The following is a 22869-nucleotide window of genomic DNA, read 5'->3' as shown; positions in this document are numbered from 1 at the left end:
GCTAGTCTACTGAAGAGAAGGACTCTAATCTAGTGATTAGAAGACATGATAGCCTTCTAATACTTGAGGGGCTGCCACAAAGAGGAGGGAGTCAAGCTTTAAAAGGAACCTTGGTGGCGCAGCAGACTAAAGTGCTGTTAAGTAGCACTTAGCTGCCAGCTGCCTGCAATTACTGCAAGTTCAAATCTCACCAGGCTCAAGGTTGATGCAGCCTTCCATCCTTCCGAGGTAGGTAAAATGAGGACCCGGATTGTGGGGGCAATAAGCTGACCTTGTATAAAAAGAACACTGCTTAGGGGAGGCCGAAAGCCCTACTAAGCAGGTATATACAAAAGTATGAAGGCTATTGCTTAACGCATTGTAAGCCGCCCTGAGTCTCCGGAGAAGAGCGGCATATAAATGGAACTAACAAATAAATAAGCTCTTTTCCAAAGCACCTGAAGGCCAGACAAGGAATAATGGATGGAAACTGACCAAGGAGAGATTCAACCTAGAAATGAGGAGGAACTTTCTGACAGTGAGAACAATCAATCAATGGAACAGCTTGCCTTTGGAATTTGTGGGAGCTTCATCACTTGAGAATTTCAAGAAAAGATTGGACTGCCATTTGTCAGAAATGGTGTAGGGTCTCCTGCTTGAGCGGAGGGGGGAGGTTGGACTAGATGACCTATAACTGTGATGGTGAACCTATGGCACGCATGCCACTTGTGGCACGCAGAGCCATATTGGTGGGCACGTGAGCTCAGATCTGGCGTGCATGCATGCGCTGGCCAGCTGATTTTTGGGCCTTTTGGGCCTACCGGAAATCAGGAAAAAGGCTGTTTCCGGCCTCCGGAGGGCTTCCGGGGAGGTGGAGAAGGCTGTTTCCGCCTTCCCCAGCCTCCTAGAAAGGCTCTAGCCTGGGGAGAGCAAAAAACCGGCCAAAAGTGGGGGGAGTGCGGGAAGGGGGGGTCACGTGCACATGCGCGGGGGGCATAGAATTATGGGTGTGGGCACGTGTGCGAGTGACCCCCCACACTCCCCCCACTTTTGGCACACGATGGCAAAAAGGTTAGCCATCACTGACCTATAAGATCCCTTCCAACTCAATCTGTTAAATTCCCCAAAAGCATTTTTTGCAATATGATTCCATCTACCATTCTATGCACTTTCCAAGAGAAAATTTAACATAGCTGGAACACAATTATTTTGTCATGTTCCTTAAACATGGAGTTGATCAGAGGCAAATGAAGAATAGCATCAAAACCCAAAACTGCCTGAGGAAATTGTTTTCTATCTGTGCATCCCACAGTCTACATTTCAATGTCTCCAATGTGAAATATTGTACAGCTGCTTTTGATTACTGACTGTTGGTTTAGAGTATGATTTGAAATGGGGAGAAGAGCTTGAAAAATGCTTCTGACAGACTTAATTCAATTAAAAAAAAACACCTCTTGAGCCTTTAACACAGGGCAGCACTTAGCCAGCACCTGAACACTGAGTAAAGCAGAAAGAAATAATTGCCCATTGCGAGGTCAGGCTATGTGCCAGCTCCCTTTGCCTTAGGGGCTGTTTAACATTGAAAAAAGAAAAGGAACTCATGTGAAGCTTAACATGATAGAGCTATGGTGATATCCTCTACTAATTTTCTTGATCTCCCAAGTCTATGGAAAGCAGCAATGAAGAATTTGCCTCTTACATAGGAAACGGAGCACCAAAATGATTCTCTGTACTTCCATATTCCTTAGACCCCAGAAGAAGAAAGAAAGGCGAATGTCTGTGCCTCTGGGATGTTGGGCCATACAATGAGGAAGCAGAGAGACAACTAAGGAAACTATTATAAGCCATCTTTCAATCAACATTGCACCGCCACGTATCAGCAGCAGAAAACAAAACAAAAAAATTAAATAAATCTGCATTTGTGCCTGAAATGTTAATGAGTGTCCCCAACCTAGAGTTTATTCTTGCAGACTATCAGAAAGAGTTTGTTCAATAGCGAGTCCAAGGCATCTCCCATCATCGACTCCATAGCAATTACGCATCCAGGTGAAAATAGGGAATTTGTATAATTCTTTCAATCCCGCATGAGAAATTTGAGAACTGTGTGGATAAGCCATGGGCCACAAGTTTCATACAGTTCTTGAAAGCCTGCTTAATTATTCTTTTAAGCCACCTCTTCTGCTCTGTTTCACTGACACAGCACTCCCAGCATTAAAATACAGTTAAAAGAGTCACTCAGAGCTTGTAGTCACTCTAACAGCAATTCTATTGTTTGTCATTGTTTTCTCTTAAAGAAGCTATAGACTTCTTCTAACCCTAACCCTAACACAAGTGGACAACTATGGGTTACTATGGCAATTCTGGTCCATAAGAGTTATCAGGCACTCTGGAAAGGTTCTGTGATACATTGGAAATCTTTACAGCATGGCTACCTGAAGAGAGATTCTCAGGTCTTGAGACTATTTTTTTTTTAAAAAAAATATTTTACATATCGGTATATATAGTCTACTTTCCTTTTTTTTAAGGTTCTTGGAAAGATACGGATGAACAATGCTACTTAGTAGTTACATTGCTGTTTTAGGATCAGTAGTGGTAGCAAAGGAGCAAGATGGAATGGTTAAAGAGGAAAAATTGTATCGGTCTATCTCCTTTTAGATAGGGGAAGGATCAGAAGTGCTTATTAGAGAACAGAATAACAGAGTTAGAAGCAACTTTGGAGGCCATCTAGTCCAATCCCCTGCATGAGCAGGAGACCCTATACCATTTCAGACAAATGGCTCTCCAGTCTGTTCTTGAAAGCCTCCAGTGCTGAGGCACCCACAACTTCTGAAGACAAGCCATTACAATGGTTGATTGTTCTCATTGTCAGGAAATGCCTCCTTAGTTCTAGATTAGTTCTCTCCTTGATTAGTTTCTATCCATTTGTTCTTGTCTTGGAAAATAGTTTGCCTACCTCATCTACCGCATTTCGCTGCACACTTATTATTATACTAATTTAGAGCCTCCCTAGAGGGAATATAAATGTGAGAAGTGTTCTTATTTATCCTTTGAGTAAAGAGAAGTATATATGGACAAGAAGGCTATGTATTTTTCTGCAATCCTCTGGATAATTGTAGATTTATTGAAGGGGAGGCAACCGACTGGCCACTGTTCAGTCATTCTCTCAAATTTTTAATATTTCCAGCAGCGGGTTGTCCCCGGTTCAGACCGGTTCTATAGAACCGGTAGTAAAACTGGCGGGAGGCTCTGCCTACTGACCCTGACGTCATCAAAAGCGATCTGCGCATGCGCACGATCCCGTTGTGAGCCGTTAGTAAAGGTAAGTAGAACCCACCCCTGATTTCCAGCTTTGTATACAGGTTATTTGTGTGTCTATATCAGTGTTTTTTAAGCTTAGCAACTTTAAGATGCATGAACATCAGCTCTCAAAACTGGCTCAGGAATTCTGGAATTGGTTGAAGTCCATGCATCTTAAAGTTGTCAAGGTTGAGAAAGACTGGTCTATTCTCTGTAGCTCAATAGTTTTTCAGTATGACTTGGAGGGATGATGCCCAAACATTTTAAAGTATCTGTTTACCCTATATCTAAGCATTATCTGAACTTTCCAGGAAATTTCTTTCCCACAAAAGAAGACCAAGAAGGCCATATCTTTCAAGCTTAGTAAATAATGATTGCTTGTTAACATTAATTCTGTGGGTTAGTGTCTATACAGTGCATTAACTAACGCTTTTGGTCAAGGCTGGAATATTTGTATAGCAAAGTACAGGACTGAGCTAAAGGGAGAGGGAATACACTAAAAACACTACAGAGAAACGGCATTGTATATGAGTAAAAGAGGGAGGGAAAAAGAGATTTTATTCCCGTATTATTTCAGTTTGTTACTCTGATGTGGCATTTAAATCAGACACTTTTAATGCTTTTAATTCAAGATACTTAAAATTATTCTGTTCATTCATTAGGACTTCCAAATATGGAGTATAAAAATCTGGATGGATAATAAATGGCAGCAAAAAGACACAGAAATGTTTAATTGGATTTTTGCAGCCCAAATCTATAAGCCTACTTCATTCTTATTTCTTCTTTTATGTTTTTATTTTTCATTCTTAATCTTTATCCTCTCAGATTTCTATTTATTATTTATTCAAATTAAATCAAATTTTAATTGTCATCAAAGATCAGAAATTATTTATAACACAAATAATATATAGATGTGCTAAATTTCAGTAAATGAGAAATAACTAAGTAGAAAATATGAATTATAAAATTCATTAAAAATAGTTCATATTTAACAGCCCATCAACAGATTGCAGCCTTACCTCCCCCTTTTGCCACAGCTGCCATCCACTCCTGAAGCAGGATCTGTGAGTCTAAATAGACTCCCATATTATACACCATTCCCAAAAGAAAAGTGCAGCCCCAATTATCCACGCTTACTTGGTGCTGTTGGGATTGAACTTGATCTTCTTCCCTCCCGTCCAGGTCCCAACAGTCTCTAGGTACTGAGACCTTGATAGCATCATCTGGTTGGCCTGGGGTAAAGGTGTATAGCCAAGTATCATTAGCATACTGAGGATACCTGATCCAAACTGATGGATGGCTTCACCTAGCGTGTACATACAGATATTAAATGGAAGGAGGAAGACTGCTGAATCCTACAGGATTCCACACATCAAGAGTTCCAAGGTCAATTAATCCCCCACTGCCAACATTTACTGAACCTAATCCGAGAGGAAAAGAGAAGAACCCTGCATATTCATGACCCCCGCCCCAAATCCCCAGGAGGTCCAGATGGTATTAAAAACTACTAAGTGATAACGGAAAATTAGTTCTGGCTCTGACAAAGGTGATCAGCAACTACAATCAAACTTGTCTCTGTGTTCTAGCCTAAAACATGACTGGAGGAAACCTAGAAACTCAGTTTCTCAAAGGCCCTCTGAAACAGCAGACTGACCACTTTCTTGGTAATCTTGGAGAAGGGGAGGTTGCAGGCTAGACAAAACTTATTCAGAACTGTGGGTCCCATTAGAACGTCGAGAAAGGGATGCACCAATGCCTCCCTCATCAAAGCAAACACTGCAGCATGAACTCCCATATGTCACTTCCTATGTGGCCTTCACAAACAAGAATCTAACAACAGGTGGCCAGGTAAGTAGACCTGAGGATCCTGTCCTTCTGCTTAGGAGTCATAGCCTAAAACCTGTGTCAGCTAACCATAGAGAAGTTGGACCACATCCCAAATATTTAATATCTACCCACACCAAAACCAAACAGCACCACCGCCATGCTTGTAAGTTCATTGAAGATTGGCACTCCACAAGCAATACCATCAACAGACACATTGACCTACAACCAGTCTACAGACCCCTCAGAATCTAAATCAACTGCAGAGACAGCATCGACCCTTAACCAACCCATGCAACCCCCCCACCAGTTCACCTCCCAATGACCCTGACCTGATGTAATCTCCTTATCACAAGACTGTCATTTGAAATACCCATATCTGAAACCCTTATAAACGGAACGACACTGACACTGACATCCATAAACTCCACTGAAGATATTACCTAGCCTGGTAATGAAATGTTTGGAAACCAACCTACAAGCCTGGAGAACAAACCTTCACCCTCAGACTTCTAGTGTGTCATGTTCTTGGTGATTTGGGTCAGGTCCATTGTTGTTATGGTGATCATGAACTTCTGAGCTGTCTCAGACTCAATGCCACCTGGAAGGAGTTGAAGTCACCAAGAATTTTGACCTTGGGACTTAGTTGCCAACCTGACAACAGACTCTAGAAGATCAGGCAAGGATATGGGTGACAACTGCTATCCCACCACTCCTGCTCTGGACTCAGGACATTGCCACACTTGAAATCCAGACAGGCCTATTTCGGGGGGGGGGAGGGAGGGACTTGCACTCTATTCCCATTTGAGTCTTCTTTATACATGCCAGGTCAGCTGTCTCATCTACCCTTAGGACAGTCTTATTACTTGACATTCAAAATCAGTAGCCAGAGTCCATACATATAATTCCATCCTACAGAGAAGCGGCTCCCAAATGTTTGGGTACCAGGGACTGGTTCTGTGAGGAAAGGTTTTTTCTACAGACTATGGATGGGGCTTCACTTGTGAATCGGTTGCTGGTATGCTGCAGACACATACAAGAAAAGAATATATTATTGCTTGGTTTTTCCCTTAGTTTATTCACTATTAGCTACTGTTTTATGACCCATTGGTCTGCAGTCACTTTTCTCCTAGTTCACAAGGATGTACCATATATGGTCCTGAGGGACCATCTCTTGCTGGTCACATCTACCTGACCCACTAGAGCAGGGAGGCAAGGAATGTTGCGGGTTCCATCCCCTAGAGTCAGCATTCCAGAAAACCCCAACTCCGAGTAAAGACGTGGAAGCAAGCATTTTCCAAAATTCTCTTTACTAGAATAGGTAAACTGGCACATCTGAGAAAACCCGAATCTGAAAGGTCCAGGTTTTCCCTCAGTAAATCAAAACCCCCAAAACCATCCCCTCACTCCTCAGTCGATCACATGCTCCAATCAACGTCCGTCCCATCTCGACTCAGCACTCTGATCACTCCTTCTCCAGATCACCCTGGCCTTGACCAATAGGAAGAATGCTATTATGTGCAAGAATTAAGTGTAGGATTCCGCTTTAGAGGTAATATAAACACTACTGAAAATGCCTCTTTGAAAATATCTGCATGTATAATGTTACATAGCTGGGAATCAGAATATGTGATTCCTGTTCCTCCTTTTAGTATAATGAACATCACCATTCTGGTCCATGAGTTGAATTGCATGGAACTGGAAGCAGTTATTTTTAGGAAATTTAAAGTTTATGAAGTATGAGGTCTCCAATGCAACATAACACTATAATTTTATTACACTAAATGTGATAAAAGAGGACAATGAGAATAGTCACTTTAAGAAAACAAGCTTAAAATCATATTTAGAGAAGTGCTTTTGGTTAACTATTGTAATATAGAGATCAGACACAGATAGCCTCAAAACCTGTACATTCTGTGTGAGATCATTCCATCTGAACCTACCATCTGACCCATCTATAAATCAAATATGGATTTAAAATATGATATGATACAATTAGACATTCACCTCCTAATTAATTCCACATTTTTTGATATTCAATAAAGTTAATTGCCATAAGCTTCAGGCTCAAATATACCCAGTTGTTTTTAATAGATACTGTATGTATGAACAAACTTAAACACTTGAACGTTTTGAATTGGATCCCTATGAATGAACAGATTCATTCTGAGGAAATGATGAAGCAAAGCCTCTGTAAAGGTCTTCTAGATATGCAAAGATAAAGGATGGCTCTTCCACACAAAATAATCAGATACAAAAAATAGCTATTTAGAAGCAGCATACCTATGAGTACTTTAATCAAACATTTAGGTTACCTGCCAAAAGAACCATGATCTCTTCAAAATGCAATGTGGATTAAAGTGTTATCTACCATGAACAGAAAACTAACCTTGGAGTGGAAGTTTGAGATGCGTTCATCATAATTTTCATGTCTTTCGATAGAAAAACCAGCCTTTTCAGCTAGGCTGCAGAACTGGTTTAGAGTATCTCCTCTAAGTGGAGCAAATATCAGAGCTTTCCCCTAAAACATTAAGAACATTTATATGTTTTATTTAAACTATAACATAACATTGATAAAATTGTTAACAAATTATTAAAATGGACAATGGTATGACAAATAGGAACAGGAAGATCTTGAAAAATACGCTATAAGTAAACTTCACCAAATGTGAATAATTGCACTTGACTGTTATCAAAATTTATTTTATCTTTTCCACATAATTTTGTCTAATTATTCCATTAAATCAAATTGCTAAAGAGAAATACTATAAGCTATAAAAAATTGATCCATAGTCATGTTTAATTTTTGTTAGAATTGAGGAAATTGTACAAATGTAACATGTAAAACTGTGTAAATGGAACATACTTTCACACTGAATTTTTTACACTTCTCCTTCCATTACAGCTACCAGAAAAGATTCATCTAGTGTTTGTAGGAATTACAAAAATACCTTGGATGAGCAGCAGACGAGCAGTAGTGGAAAAAGGGGTAACTGAAAAAACTGGGTGGAAACATCTTGCATAATCTATGTTTTGCTTGCTTTAGGCATTTAAATCAGATTTTTTTGCAATGAATGTCTGCTATCACTTTCCCATCTGCCACATATCAAGATTTTGCGGTGGACCCCAAGTATCCCTGAAAGTTTTATCAGAACTGGAATGGAACGGAGAATGTAGAAAAAAACCGATGATCAGAGCATCCTTCCCTTGGCATAAATTTGGGGTTTAATCCAATAAATTTAACCACTCTGTATCTATTTTTCTACTGCTTCAAAATAAATTTTCATAATAAAACTCCCAGAGAGGCTCTGGAGGCTGGGAACAGCAAAAAACGTCACTTCCTGTCCAACCAGAAGTTGGGAAACGGATCGTTTCGGGCCTCTGGAGGGCCTCCGAGGGGGTGGGGAAGGCTGTTTTCACCCTCCCCAGATGCATAGAGAAGATCTGGAGCCAGGTGAGAAAGAAAAATGAGCCTACCGGGCCATCGTGTGCCAGGAGCGGGGGGAGGAGGGGGGGTCACATGCACGGGGCAAGGTGCATAGAATTATGGGTGTGGGCATGCGCACACGTGAATCTCCCCCCCTTCCTGGCACGCGATGGCAAAAGGTTAGCCATCATTGATATAGACCATAGGTGGGAATTCTTGTGCTTCAACCAGCTCCCAAATCAGTTTTACCAGCCCCAGGACCCCCAGGATTGTATCACTGAAACTTGACAGGAAATTGCCAAACACCAAGTTTGGGATTTCCAATTGATTTCTGCTAAGAAAGCAAACAAATAGGGCATATTAAGCTTTTGAATCAATAACAAGAAATAAGCATTTCCTCTCACTGGTTTGCTAACTTGCACGAATTACTATTATTGTATCCCATGCAGACTCTAGGTGTTCATATGAATAAATATGGCCTGAAACATAAAAAGATACAGAGCTTTCATAAAAACAAAAAGGGTACTTTAACAATTATGGCTCAAAATCTTAATTTTCAGAAATGGAAGAAAAAGATACTGATGTCTTTGTCAAAGTAAAGCATAAATTTCTAAACCAAAGACAAGTTTTAGTTAATATTAACTCCAACCTATAAAGAAAAATACACCTTTGGTTGAGTCTTCTGTAGTAAATTTAGGAATACTGAACTAGGCATATGAAAGTTAATAATGATTCTGCAATTTTTATCTATAATTTCTACATCCATGAATCTGATGATCTAATCAAGGAGGATGATAAATTTGGATGTTTTTCTGAGAGATCTTTGGAATTCTCCTCTGGTTTAGGTAATAATCCTGCCAAGGCCTTGAAATGTGTTTAGAATATGGTGTTTTCAATAGATTTACTCTTAAAAATCCTCATACCAGTTAAGGAGCTATGTCAATAGCTTGGAATCCTAAAGAACTGAGAACAATGAATATCAGGTTTGACAAACAAAATATAAATGATTTGGAAGATTTGGAATAAGCACAATTGGATATGACCGAGAATACATTTTTTAAAACTGTAATGATGGTGATGGAAATCTTACTTCTTTGTTACTATTATATTTGCCCAAGGCTATTCATTGGAGATTTGTGGGGATTCCTTTCAATTTATGGGATATTTTTCAGATAAAAACCCATTCTTATTGTTACTGATTCTATTTCAATAGAGTCAGAGATGGATGTTCTTATACACACTTGCTTAAGGAAAGCAATTGTGAGGCCACCTTTTAAAGATTAGATTCTATTACTCCTGGTAATTGCCAACCAGTGTTAATTTTGCCATTCTTGGATATCTATTGGAATGTCTTGTGATTATTTCATTGCTGTTTATTTCCAAATGGAGTTGAAGTTTAGTTTCATGGCAGACATGGCCTTCAACACACTAATCCAATTATTCTGGTACTCTCCATATGCCTTGGTCTACAATTGCCAGTTGTCAATTGGGATGCATAAATTGAAGGCATCAAGTTGGGAATACTGCCTAGAAGATTACTTGCATTAGAAAATAGTCAGAAGAGAATCTAGATTTAGCAGCTGCCTCCTCCACCAAACTTAGGCTTTTGTGCCATGTTAGGCATTACAAATGAAGGTAAATATACATATACATATATCAGGATAATGTTGCAGGATGCAATCTGGGCTGGTCACCAGGACCAGTGGTTTTGTTTTCCAAGCTTTTGGACTCAAACTGGAGCCCATCTTCTGGGAACTTCTCTCTAGTAGAGTGTGCATTTTTGGGCTGTTCTGTGTGTGGGATTTATATGGTGCCTGTTGTATGTGGCTTTTTAGATATTGATTGGGGTGTTGATGGCTGGCTATAAAGTCCTGGACTGTTGTTTGCTTCTGCTGGGCAAGGAGGACCCAGGTTGTTGGGACAATATGCTGCCTCTGTAAACTACTTAGAGGGAGCTGTAAAGCACTATGAAGCAGTATATAAATCTAAGTGCTATTGCTATTGTGATTTTCCTACTATCTTTTTTACCAAAAGACCAGCTATCCCCATGACTTTTAAACTGTTAAAAAGCAAATTAATGCAAAAACAATGAATAGAATACACAATTCAGCATTGTGTAATTCTGGGAAAAGATTTTCATCTTCACATAGGGTATTACATACAATCACGTTGTATGGATTGTTATAAATTCCATGGATTTTTCTTAATACAAATTATTTTATATTTTAAAAATATAATTTTAAATACTACACATTACTTAAATGGTAAAATCTTAGCTCCTTAGAATTATATCTTCTCTAAATAAATAAAGCTTGCTAGGTTAGTACTGTAGAAAAGTCACCAAAGATTGTTGCTGCATTCTAAAACATACTTTCAAATAATTTTAAGGAATAGTGAATTCAGAAAGATTTGGGAAATGTCTTGATTTAGTTAAATATGCCCTGTGCTATTTATCCAGACCTTTGCAGAGCCCATTTGTTTTTCTGAGAGATAAAATGAACCTGAAAAAATGTGTCTGAAGGTAGCTGGTTTGAAAAACGTTGTCCTTTAACAAGATTTTTCAATATATACTTACTCTTCCAGCTAATCAAATGTTGACTATTCTACTTGCATTGGATTTCCAAGTTTAATGTGATTAATCATTCTGGTATGGCTGAATAAATTGCATAGTTCTTGAATTTTGATCACCATTATTGCTTCTATTACAAAATTATTTGATTCTTATTTACTGCTAAAATCCTAGGAGAATCCTATAAAACTGGACATTTAGGGACATATGCAAAGGGACGTTAGCATTTCTATCTTCCTGGAGTTTGCTCTACAAATGGAGGATCTGATATAAATGTTGTGCTATCAACATACTGTCCCTGAACCAAGGGCATAGCAAACACTGAACTGTTCACTTAGGGAAAGTGGCATCAAAATAAATCATATAAAAATGAGCAGAAGGTTACAGTGGCAAAATCAAATTTAGTTGGGGAAAACACAAATGAAGTATTAATTTTTCAGGAGTTACTACTGAGGAAGATATAGTTCTATAAAGAATAATGCTGGGAAATGAAAATATTTATATGTTCTAGTGAAAACTGTGAGTATGAATTAAATATAAAATTACACTGTAATATAGGTAATAGATTTTGGCTCATTCTCGGATATAGTAGTAGAAAGACACAGGTTGAGGACCATAGAGGCAAATATCTCACTAATACTCAGAACTAAATGTTAATAAAATCACTATTTTCATGCCCCTCTGTGAAATGAATAGTCTTTGGTCAAACAAGAGGGAGAATCGTCTGGCTAGCCTCAGATGTCACAGAGGAATTCTCAGTGCACAGATTGTAGGACCTGGATTTTCTGTAAGGATGGATTGTGGCAAAAAGGTTTAGGATATATTGCTCAGGAGATCAGGAGTTTCCATTTCAAAGGATTCAAGTTCTCAGTGACCTGTCAAATGTAAAACTCTGCAATACAGGTATGTCAACATTACTCTATCAGCTCTATATGCATCTGCCAAAGACTTGTACTATGGTGAGTTGTTCAGAAAACAATACTATTTTTCCAGTCAGAAATAATTATTTCTAAGTTCAGTGGGAGATTGAAGTTTAAAGTCTATCATATGAACTTACTGACCACAATGGAAACCAGCAACCCTATCACTAAGTAGCATGGTCATGAAGTGGTCATTAGGAGCCTGGATAGCTCAACAGACAGACCAGCTGTCTGCAATTAAAGTAAGATCGAATCCCGCTAGGCTTAAGGTTGACTCAGCCTTCCATCCTTTCTAAGGTAGATAAATTGAGGACCCAGTTTGTGGGGGCAATAAGCTGACTTTGTATAAATATACAAAAGTATGAAGGCTATTGCTTAACGCATTGTAAGCCGCCCTGAGTCTCCGGAGAAGGGCGGCATATAAATCAAAATTAAAAAAAAAAAAAGAAAAAGTGAAATATTATGTGACTATGCCAAACTTTTCTCACTTCTATTGAGGTCAATAAATCACCTGCAGTCATTAAGCCCAATGTCATGTAACTTGAACTTGCGACTTACTGCGGGCTTCCCCAATGATTTTATTTATTTATTTATTTATCGGACTTATATGCCACCCTTTCTCCACAAAGACTCAGGGCGGATTTTGTTTGTTGGAAGCTAGCTGTGAAAGTTATAAATGGCAATTACATCACTGTGGGACGCTGCAACCATTGTAAATGTGCACTGGTTGCTAAGCACCCAAATCACGAACCAATAACCATAGGGATGCTGTTATAGCTATCCATTCATAAATCTACATTTTCAGCATCATAAGTTTGAACAGTCATTGAGTGAGGTAGTCATTAACCAATAACTACCTATATATTCTTCTGGTATTTCAAAGAGCAGTCATCATCATCTCCAGATAAGCATATAAATAAAGTTCAGTTAGAACAATAGAAAATACTTGAAGGTGACAACTCTGAATCCATAAAGTTAAAGGATCATTTCATGAAATTACAGAATATGCGCCTTCAGTACGGTCCTCAGAATTTACTCTTCCTGAAACAAGCAGCCCAATAGCATTTGGGCTTTTAACATTTCCATGTATTCTGGATTCCTGCTCAACCTGGCTGTTTGTTGAAAGTCAAGAATGAGAAGCTGGGAGTCATTTTTTTTTAAAAAAATACTATTATTATTATTATTTAGTTGTTGAGATATAACAAACAAATGCAACAATAGAGACCTGATGGTTGAAACTGGCAATGCTTCTCTTCAGAAAAAGATGCTTTTAATTTGTTGTTATTCATCTCACTTCACAAATATGGCTTTGACAAAGTTAAACTGTTTTTATTCTGGCAATAGCAGAAAACCTCTTTTAAGCATAGACTGAATGTATATTTCATATTCATTTATTTGCTAAGTGTTTCATACATTCAGAATTTGTTTCCAACCATTTTTGCGTCAGGTTAAGATTTACCGGTAACTTCTGTATCTATATGGACATGAAGATATTAAGGGTTTTGTTGATAAGTTGAAAAGAAAATTTCAACTTATCAAGATTATTTATTAAGTTCCTACAAAATTATTGTACTATACAATTCATTTAGTATAAATAGCGGTTAAAAATAGCACTTTGTAACAAATAAATACACAATGACAAAGGTTACTATTGAAGGGATTACACATGACAGAAGCTAACATAAAAATTTTCAATATCAGAATTTTACTTTAATATGAAGACATTGTTATCAAAGGGAAATACTCAAGAAATGCTTTGATAAAAATAATCTCCCAGTATCTTTGAAGCGGTTTCATTTATTTTACTTCCCACTGTGTTCCTTATCAGAAGGCCAAGTATAAGAAGTTTTCTAGTTTATGATTAGGAAGGAATCTGATAGATTAGAAGACTCAATTGAAGTTGGACATAATAAGTATTAAAGTATTACATGACGTTAATCCTGCCATTCCATTACTCTCTCAATCATTGTGCACAGACTAATTATTCTGAAGCCCATGTTCAGGAGAAAATAGAAACATACTTACACTGTGATGAAGTAATCTCTTTATTGCATCCACCAGGCTAGCTCTGTACTGGTCCAGAAACAGGCTGACATTGAAAAGAGAACAGTATTCAGATTAAAAAGGGGTTTCATTTCTAACGATTCTAATGCAGATAAGTATAAGGCTAATTACATATGTTTATATACTTCTATGAAGAAAAACTGAATCTAAATTCTTCTCAGTTCATGGTTTCTAAACAAATCCTCAAACTTGTAACCATTTTTGTCTGAAACTGAAGACCAAAGGATTACCAAGATATGCTTTTAGCTGAAATACTTTTAAGATAAATAGTTAGGTAATACAATCAGAATTAATACAATATACAATGAATAAATCCCATTCTATTTCTGGAACAGAAATTAATATTAAAACAGGCTGTCCTCTGCATTTTATAGAAAAATTCAATTTATTTTGCTTATTTCTAAAAATATGTATATATATTGTACACTCGTTTTTTTTAATCCTCAAACAAGTTTTTTAGCTGAAATATTAAATACAATTTTAAAAATCTATCTATAACTAAACAAGACACTAGAAGACAGAAATAAAAATAAACACGGCAGCATCAAATTTACTTAATCAACTGTCACAGGTGTTTTGCAGAATAATTAAAAAAAGAACAAGGATACCTCACTGATAGGATAATTCATATTTGCCCACTATATCTTATATGCTTATTTATATATTTATGTCTGTTTATGCATTCCTTTTTTGTATATGGAGCGCCACCATAGAAATGGCTCTCATTCTTGTTATAATTAAAACTTTTTTTGTAAATCTATTTTAACCTTATTTAAAAGAAGATTCCACTACTTTTACCCAGGAAGCATAACAAAAATTGCTAGAAAATTCATTTTCTTGCCCTCATCAATTTGTAGAGACATTAATTTGATTCCATGGTAATTCCAGCAAGAGTTACAAAGAAGTCAGCTCTGTGGAAAGCATTACCATGTTGCAATGATGAAGTGCATGTTGCTATTGCTTACATTAATGGGCTATGTTGCTTTAATTTAATTACATTTAATTATAAATTAAACCCGATTTAGTTTTGTTGTGTCCCCATTTTTTTTTTATTCTGATACCATTTGTAGGAATATGACCTCTGGCGTGCCACTCCAAGGCCCCCCAAATCTGATAAACCTAACTGGAATGTTAATTTTTTTCTGCAAACTGTGAAAAAAAAATGGAGAGCGACATATCAATTGGTTTTACTTCCAATTGAAAGAGTAGTTCTCTACTCTTTCAATTGGGAGTAAAACCAACTGATTTTCCATCAACCTGTGTATCCCTAATTAGGACTAAGGTGGTATGTTTTTCAGTGGCCCAGGAGACTCACCAATTGAAATGAAGTTGAATATCTAAATTGTAACTTCTGTTGTCCTCTATGCCATTTCGGTAAGAAGTGTAGGGAGAACGATTGAGTGGTTTGGTTTAATTAGCATATACAGAAGCCCATTTAGGTGAGAGAGATTCCAGAAAAACAAATTATATGGAGGCAATATGACATTCTGTGTTGAAACCTACATTTTTATATTTTCTTTGTGAATTATTATTAGCACTTGTGAAGCACTGATATTTCTTTACATTTAATAGGTTTCATCTTTTTATTTTGCATGTATTATGATAGCCAAGTGCCACCATCCATGATGCTTCTGATACAAATCTGAGTTGTTCGCACTTCATCGTCATTAGCAGCTCTGCATAACTTCAGTAAGGAACAAAGCTGTCATGCACTGAAACACATTCATTATGGGGAGAAATGGAGCTCTTATTTTCACACCATCAGATCATTACAGAAAATGAAAACAAATGGAAAAACTTGATCAAAATGAACAATAAATTATTATTACAAAATTCGACAACCTCGTGCATGTTCTTGGTAGTGTGACCTATCATGCATTTTATAACAATATGCAGTTGGTGCTAACGGCAGTGAGAGCTATCAGAGGAAATCAGAAATGGAATTCACACGAACCAGTCTTGAAACTAAAACTATCTGTAAATGGATGGACCGATGCCTGAAATAAATACATACTTGCCATTCATATAAACATTGAAGAAGTAGAGATACTTCCTCTATTAAAATCCAGGTGATAATTTGTGCCTCCCCAAACCCATGTCATCCGTACTTATCTCGTGCCATCCCATTAGCTCTGTACTTTCTGAGAAAGAATATCACTGTTTTTATTTTGTTTTCTAGCAGAAACTCATTAAAAAACCTTCATCCTTTACATTAATCAAAGCCATAAAAACAGTTCCTGTTCCATTCTCAGATACCAACAATTACATATAAACAATTACTTTTATATGGCATAATATATTGAACTAACATTTTTCTTTTAAAAAAAACCCTGTAACAAATGCCCCAATATTTGGCTTGTTGTTGTTAGTCGCAGAGTTGTGTCCAACCCATCGCAACCCCATGGACAGTGTTCCTCCAGAACTTTCTGTCCTCTACCATCCCCCAGAGTCCATTTAAGCTCATGCTGACTGCTTCAGTGACTCCATCCAGCCCCCTCATTCTCTGCCATCCCCTTCTTCTTTTGCCCTCAATCTTTCCCAGCATTAGGCTCTTCCCCAGTGAGTCCTTCCTTCTCATTAGGTAGCCAAAGTATTTGAGTTTCATCTTTAGGATCTGGCCTTCTAAAGAGCAGTTAGGGTTGATCTCCTCTAGGACTGACCGGTTTGATCACCTTGCAGTCCAAGGGACTCGCAAGAGTCTTCTCCAGCACCATAGTTCAAAGGCCTCAATTCTTTGGCGCGCAGCCTTCCTTATAGTCCAACTTTCACAGCCATGCATTGCAACTGGGAAAATCATAGCCTTGACTATACGCACTTTGGCACAGTGATATTTAGTAACATTTGGCTATACATGCTAAATTCATAACCACTGTAGTCACTTTTCAAAACACTGCATGCCAGAGTTTTGATGCAGAAAAATGCCACTGTGATAATCCAACTTTGCCCATAGATCCATCAAATTTCAATAGCCCATAGGAAATAAAAAAATACACCTGACTTAATGACTCAAAGAAAAAAAAAAGATGGGGAACCAAGGCACTTCCAGGCAATGCTTTCCCAATTCCTGGGTGTTTAAGAGCATTTCATCTACAGAGGCAAAGTTGCCCTGGTAGCTTCAGGTAAGTCAAGCCATGATTGAAGGTATCAGCATAAATTCACAGGATAGTTTGAGATTTGGTATGGGATTGTTGTGGCTACAATTTGGTAAATGAATGGTATAAAACAGCTAACATAGGTCATTTACTTCCAGTTATCATTATTTATGTTATGGTTGAAGAAACCATTTCCCATTTTACGTGCCTTAAACTATACACATAAACCTGCCTAAAAGTACTGCATTCCTTTTACCTTATTCTATGTTATAAGTATACAATACTGTGAATTTTTTCCCCCTAATATTTGCTTTATTTTTTTGTCTGACTATTCTTTATCCCATATTCCCAAAATTTCATAATTGCGGGTTAGCTAGTTGCAAGTTATTTAATCTTGTTTTTCTATTTATTTTATACCTGGCCTGACCTGAATTAGGACATAGATTATTGTTGTAATTATTAAATATTGTAAACCTTTATTAATTTCCTTTCTATTTCTGTGCATCAACTATTTCAGTATTAGAATGTAAACATAGATATAATTTAAGCATTTAGCAGAACGCTGGGTTTTATAATCATGCATATTTTACTTGAATCTCAGTCTGACTTCAGAATTCATTTATGAATGGAGCTTGCATCATTCTTATTTTAATAAATGGAATCAAGTAGTACCAATGGCTAGCTAATCAGAGCATCATACTATGCCAATTTTCTTTAAACAGCACAATAGGAATCTGTCATTTCCCTTAATATTTGTACCAAGGTTTCTGCTGTATTCTAATTCCAGAGTTTAACAGCTGACAATGATCTGGATAATGTTGTTAAATGGATATTACAAAATTATTCTACCTATTTTTTGTTTTTATTTCTACACAGTTTTGAAACCTCTTAAATATTAGCACATGCAAACATAGCCCATATATAACTATGAATTATTACCCAATGTTATTGTTTTAATGAAATTCCAAATTTAAAAAAATGAAAATATATTTAATTGCCAACCTAGTAGTTCAGATTATATATTGCACTATAAACTCTGTAAGTTATTTCTGTTAGAAAAAGAAAAATGCAATATTTAGTTCCTCAAACTAATATATGGGTATGCTTATATAGTATTTTGTCATTAATTAAAGCATATTTGTTTTAATACTGTGGTAAATCCACAGAACTAGGTGCATTTCATATCTACTAGTGAATGTATATTTATTAACCATAATTCTTTGTTTTCTAGTGAGGCTACAATTCTTCTGGGAATTCTAGCAATTTATTCATTAGACAATAGAATAATAGACAACAATAATACATAGTTTTTAAAAAGTTAAGTTAAATCTTGTTGTTTCTGATATTCTCTAGCCAGTAAATATTAGGATATGTATTAGGCATAATAAATAGGATATGTATTAGGCAAAAATGAGATACAATAGTCAGGTTGTTTTGATATTTGTGTGAAGCACAAATTTAACTCAAAATCTCTTGGCAAACCTTGCTTCACCCACATAATCTGGAGAACATCCCTATGCAAGCCTTGTCTAAGCCTCTGAGAAGACTGCTGCCCTCCTGCTCACGTCCGCCAGAATCTGATCTGACTTTCATACTTAATCTGATCTAATCCTGTCCAGCATTAACTTCATCTGTGCAATGAAACCCAGAGTATCCATTCTAATATTTGGTGAGGAAGGCATTTACTAAATTACTTGCTGAAATCATATGGTGTTGTTTAGCTCCTTATTTTAATCAGATGATGCATCTCTGAGGCACATTATCAGCGATTAGTTAGAAACCCATGTCTGTCCTTTTTGGGAACAAAGAAGTTTTGCTGAAAGGCTATGCATTAGGAAAAGAAAGCCTGTTTCATTCATTGGTTAGTCATAAAAGGAGAAAATAAAGGGCAAAGAAAAGCATTATACAGAACTAGAAATATTTTATTAAAAGAAGTATTTTCAAAACCATGTCTATAGTTTATGAATTTAATTCACTATTTTAAAGGACACAGTGGTTAGTTTCTTCCTTAAACTATTCTGTTTCTACAGTCACTTAGAATATTTTTATAAAGAACATCTGCATTAAAAATGTGTATTTATTCTTCTTATCTTGCATGCCAATTGCTTTACAGAAGTTAATAGTCAAAATCTTGTGGACTGTCACAGACCAGCATCCAAGAAGCTACACAAAACTGAGTTATGTATTTGAAATAATATTGCTGTTAAAATGTATTTTCAAAACATATTTCAACTGAAATCATTGTGGACTTTATACAATTAGATAAGCCACCAGAAATAAACATTATTTTATATCAACAATCAAATTTACTTAGATACATAACAAAGCATTCTTTAACTTGTCAATCAACCAATGGTAAATATGTTTTTCTCTGATTTCTTTTTATTGCAGTTGATTTACTATTAATTTTAACATCTGAGTATCACTAAGGAAATGCTTGTTGTTATTTTCTTGAGCAGCTTTAAAAAAATGAAGAGAAAATTCCCAAAGATTTAATTGGGAACACAGAATATATATCCTCTTATATCAATAGTCAGATCTTTCCTAAGAAGTAAGCTAATTGAGCTGTTTGTGTTGATAAACTCCCTTTTCTCCAGACTGTTCCTCACTGAGCCATAATTATTTGCAATTTGCCTAAGTCGTCCATTTACTGATACATCAAGCATGAAACAGAGGCAATTCCAGAAAATGGAAATGCTTCTCAAAATCAATCTTTGGGAAATAATGTGGTAGAAGTTACTGTGTGATAGAAGACTACCTTAGAACTGTCACATGGAGATGAATATTAATTTGTTGAGGTTAAGATGGCTTTGTGCTTCATTTGTTGACTTTGCTTAGCCATCAGCAAGCAGCACAGTACAATTACTTCAGCAAAGCTATTTTTTTTTCTCACATGAATTTTATGATTTTTATGTACTTACCAGTCAGCACACATAACAATGTCAAAATGTCCTTCCAGTTGAGAGACATCTGTCTCATTATCCCATCGTAAAATGCTAGAAAGAAAGAAAATATTTTTTAAATCAGGACTTATGTGTTTTATCTTTTTCATTTCTAAAAAAAAAGGTGCATTTAGTATGTTGATCAAGAGTCAAAAAAATGATTTATTAAAAGTACATAACATGATTGTAAAGAGTGAATATAAACGTATAAATTAGTGACATCCACTATAAATATAGCTTTATATGAACAGCTGGTTAAAGAATTCCTATAAGTAAAGTGATATATACAGGAAGTCCAAAGTTTTGCCCCTTAGTAATTAAATTGCAGTATTGCTTATTGTATTGCAGTATACATTTGTAAACCAAAATATTGCTTTCTTCTTTCTCTGCTTGTTGTGATAAGTGTTCACTGTCTTTATTATTGATAAACCCACTGTTTCCTTTAGCTTTATAGGAAGGACAGAGAATAAGCATTCTTGAAAGTATGCCAACATTATATTATTAAGATTTGCTCTTGACTAGCTCATGTTTAATTCCAACATCTGGAATATAAAAAGAGTTTTAAATTTCATTTCCAAAACAAAATTATGAGTAACCGGAACGAGAGGTTATTTCTTTAAAATAATATTTACAGTATATGCATGTTGTTTAAAAGTGCTTTTGTTACAAAATGTATTGTGTTGTGGGTTTTTTTTGTGTGTTTTGTGATCAAAAGAGTACATGTTTCATTTGCAATTATTGGTACAAAAGCTAAGAAAAGCTAGAAAGAAAGGGGAATGATATATCCAGTCTGATACATATTTATTTCTGTTTTAGGACTTTTTATTCACTACTGACAACAGTTTCTGGTTAAGATCATCTGCAGCTGTGGTTTATATGATTCATGTTTATGGTTTATTCATAATATTTTCTTTGTGAAAGATGATTTTTATTGTTCAACAATATGCCTTACATACATAGAAAATTATTAGAATCCTTGAAAAAAATCATTGTTGATGTACAACATCATGGGGGAAGGTTGTGTAGAATATCAGACTAACAAAATAATAATGCAGAACTCACTCACTAATTTACCCTCCTGGAATGTATTGTGCCATTCCAAGGGGGAAAAACAGTAGGCTAATTTAATCACCGCATAACCCCAAGTACATACATGCATGCATATACAGACCCATACATTCACACCCATTTAAACTATAAAGCGGGTACACATTTTCGAAACCTAGGTGGCTTTGCAAACTGGCACTTTCAGGGCTCAGCAGGCATCCACTAGTGGAAAGTGACAAAGGAGAGTTCTCACTCTCAGCTGCTGACTGCCTGCTGGCTACTGGCGGCTTTTTCAACCCTGTTTCCGTGGAAACTTAGGTTACAACAGTGAAAATTAGGTAAAGGTAAGTTGGTGGGGTTGCTAGTTTTCATTTGATTTTGATTTTTTTAATAATAAAAAAAAAACCCCGAAGCTGCAACAGCAGCTAGTGGTTGAGTTGCTAGCTTTAAAGGCCATCACTAGTCTGTCATTCCACTGAAAGGCAATCCATGAAGACAAATAAGAACTGCAAAGTTTATGATTATTTTTTTTCTAAATCCTTTTTATTAGTCCTACATATATTGAAGATGACTCAGTAATTTTCCAGCATCAACCACTGCACTTTAAAAGCTTCTGGATTATTAACTTTGTTCTTGCATTATACATTTCATTAGATTTTTTTTTTAATTTCAAAAGAACCATACTCTAAAATATACTTTCTAATAAAATAAAATGTTATTTTACTCTTTTGGCTATTCCAGTACATACCCACACCCACACCCACTTCATAAAAGCTAAGTAACTGGCTCAAAATACATTATATGCCCCTCTCCAAATTTTGAACAAATATCTGTGATTCATTTTCAATTACATCATTTTTAAACCAGAAGAGAGATTTAGTTTTTAGATGTGAGTAATGGAATTGGCTTTTGAAGGGGATAGGAAGAGGATAGGATGCTTACTTCTGCCACCTTCTGATATTTTCCCTTAGCCATTTTAACTGGGAAAGTATCCAAAACTCTTTTGCACAGGATATATACAGAATAGATTTCCTGAAGTAAGCTCGGTTTGGTTATTTTTTCAGGTAGCATAAAAATTATTATAGTCAATTCAAGATCATTCAAATGTGAGAAAGAGCACACTTTACTGCTTCTATTCTAGAAGTTCTAGTTGCAGATACAAGATTACGTCTTTGAAAACTTTCCAAATGCCTTTTTAATAATCCCATGTTAACTTTCCTTATGTAAGGGCAGTAAACCATGGCTCTTTAGTGCAGGACATGCAAAAGGTTCTCAGTTTCAATTTCAGTTAAGGATAAGGAAATTAAAGGGATAAAAGAAGCAGGTGATCTCTGCTGAACATAAGAAAATCGCTGCCTTCAAAGCAGACAACAGTGCAATTTAGGAAATTTCTTTATACAAAGTCAAATAATTGATCCCCCTGATATATTTCATTTGGTGCAATCTATACTGAACGGAAGTACCTCTCCACAATTTCAGACATGTTTTGGCCAGCTCTATAAATTCTTTCATATTAAGGTAAATGGACAAATAACACCACCTCTTTTCCAATTTTTTAATGGAATCCAATCATTGATTTAAATAAACCAAACAAGGACACATTACTATAACTATGACAGGTTAAAGGGCAGAAAGGAATGGCTTATTATCTTGAAATCCTATTTTCTCCCACTAGTATAATTCAAACCACAATGCATGGTAATTATCA

General features: G+C 36.3%; 1 protein-coding gene across 2 annotated transcripts in view; it reads right to left on the bottom strand.

The window, feature by feature from the left end:
• The window catches only part of CAMKMT (calmodulin-lysine N-methyltransferase), a 266966-nt gene that overhangs the window by 6787 nt on the left and 237310 nt on the right, over positions 1-22869 (bottom strand). For both annotated transcript variants that reach the window (XM_034427664.3, XM_034427665.3), the window contains 3 exons: positions 20094-20168; positions 14042-14105; positions 7490-7621 (listed from right to left, as the gene is read on the bottom strand). In XM_034427664.3, coding sequence (XP_034283555.2) covers positions 7490-7621; positions 14042-14105; positions 20094-20168 — 271 coding nt within the window. The remainder of the gene's footprint in view (positions 1-7489; positions 7622-14041; positions 14106-20093; positions 20169-22869) is intronic.

The sequence above is a fragment of the Pantherophis guttatus genome, chromosome 1 (genome assembly GCF_059756535.1).
Source record: "Pantherophis guttatus breed Tessera chromosome 1, ASM5975653v1, whole genome shotgun sequence".
NCBI classification, from domain to species: domain Eukaryota; kingdom Metazoa; phylum Chordata; class Lepidosauria; order Squamata; family Colubridae; genus Pantherophis; species Pantherophis guttatus.
The sequence above is the reverse complement of the archived record's forward strand: the minus strand, read 5'-3'. Positions and strand labels throughout refer to the sequence as shown.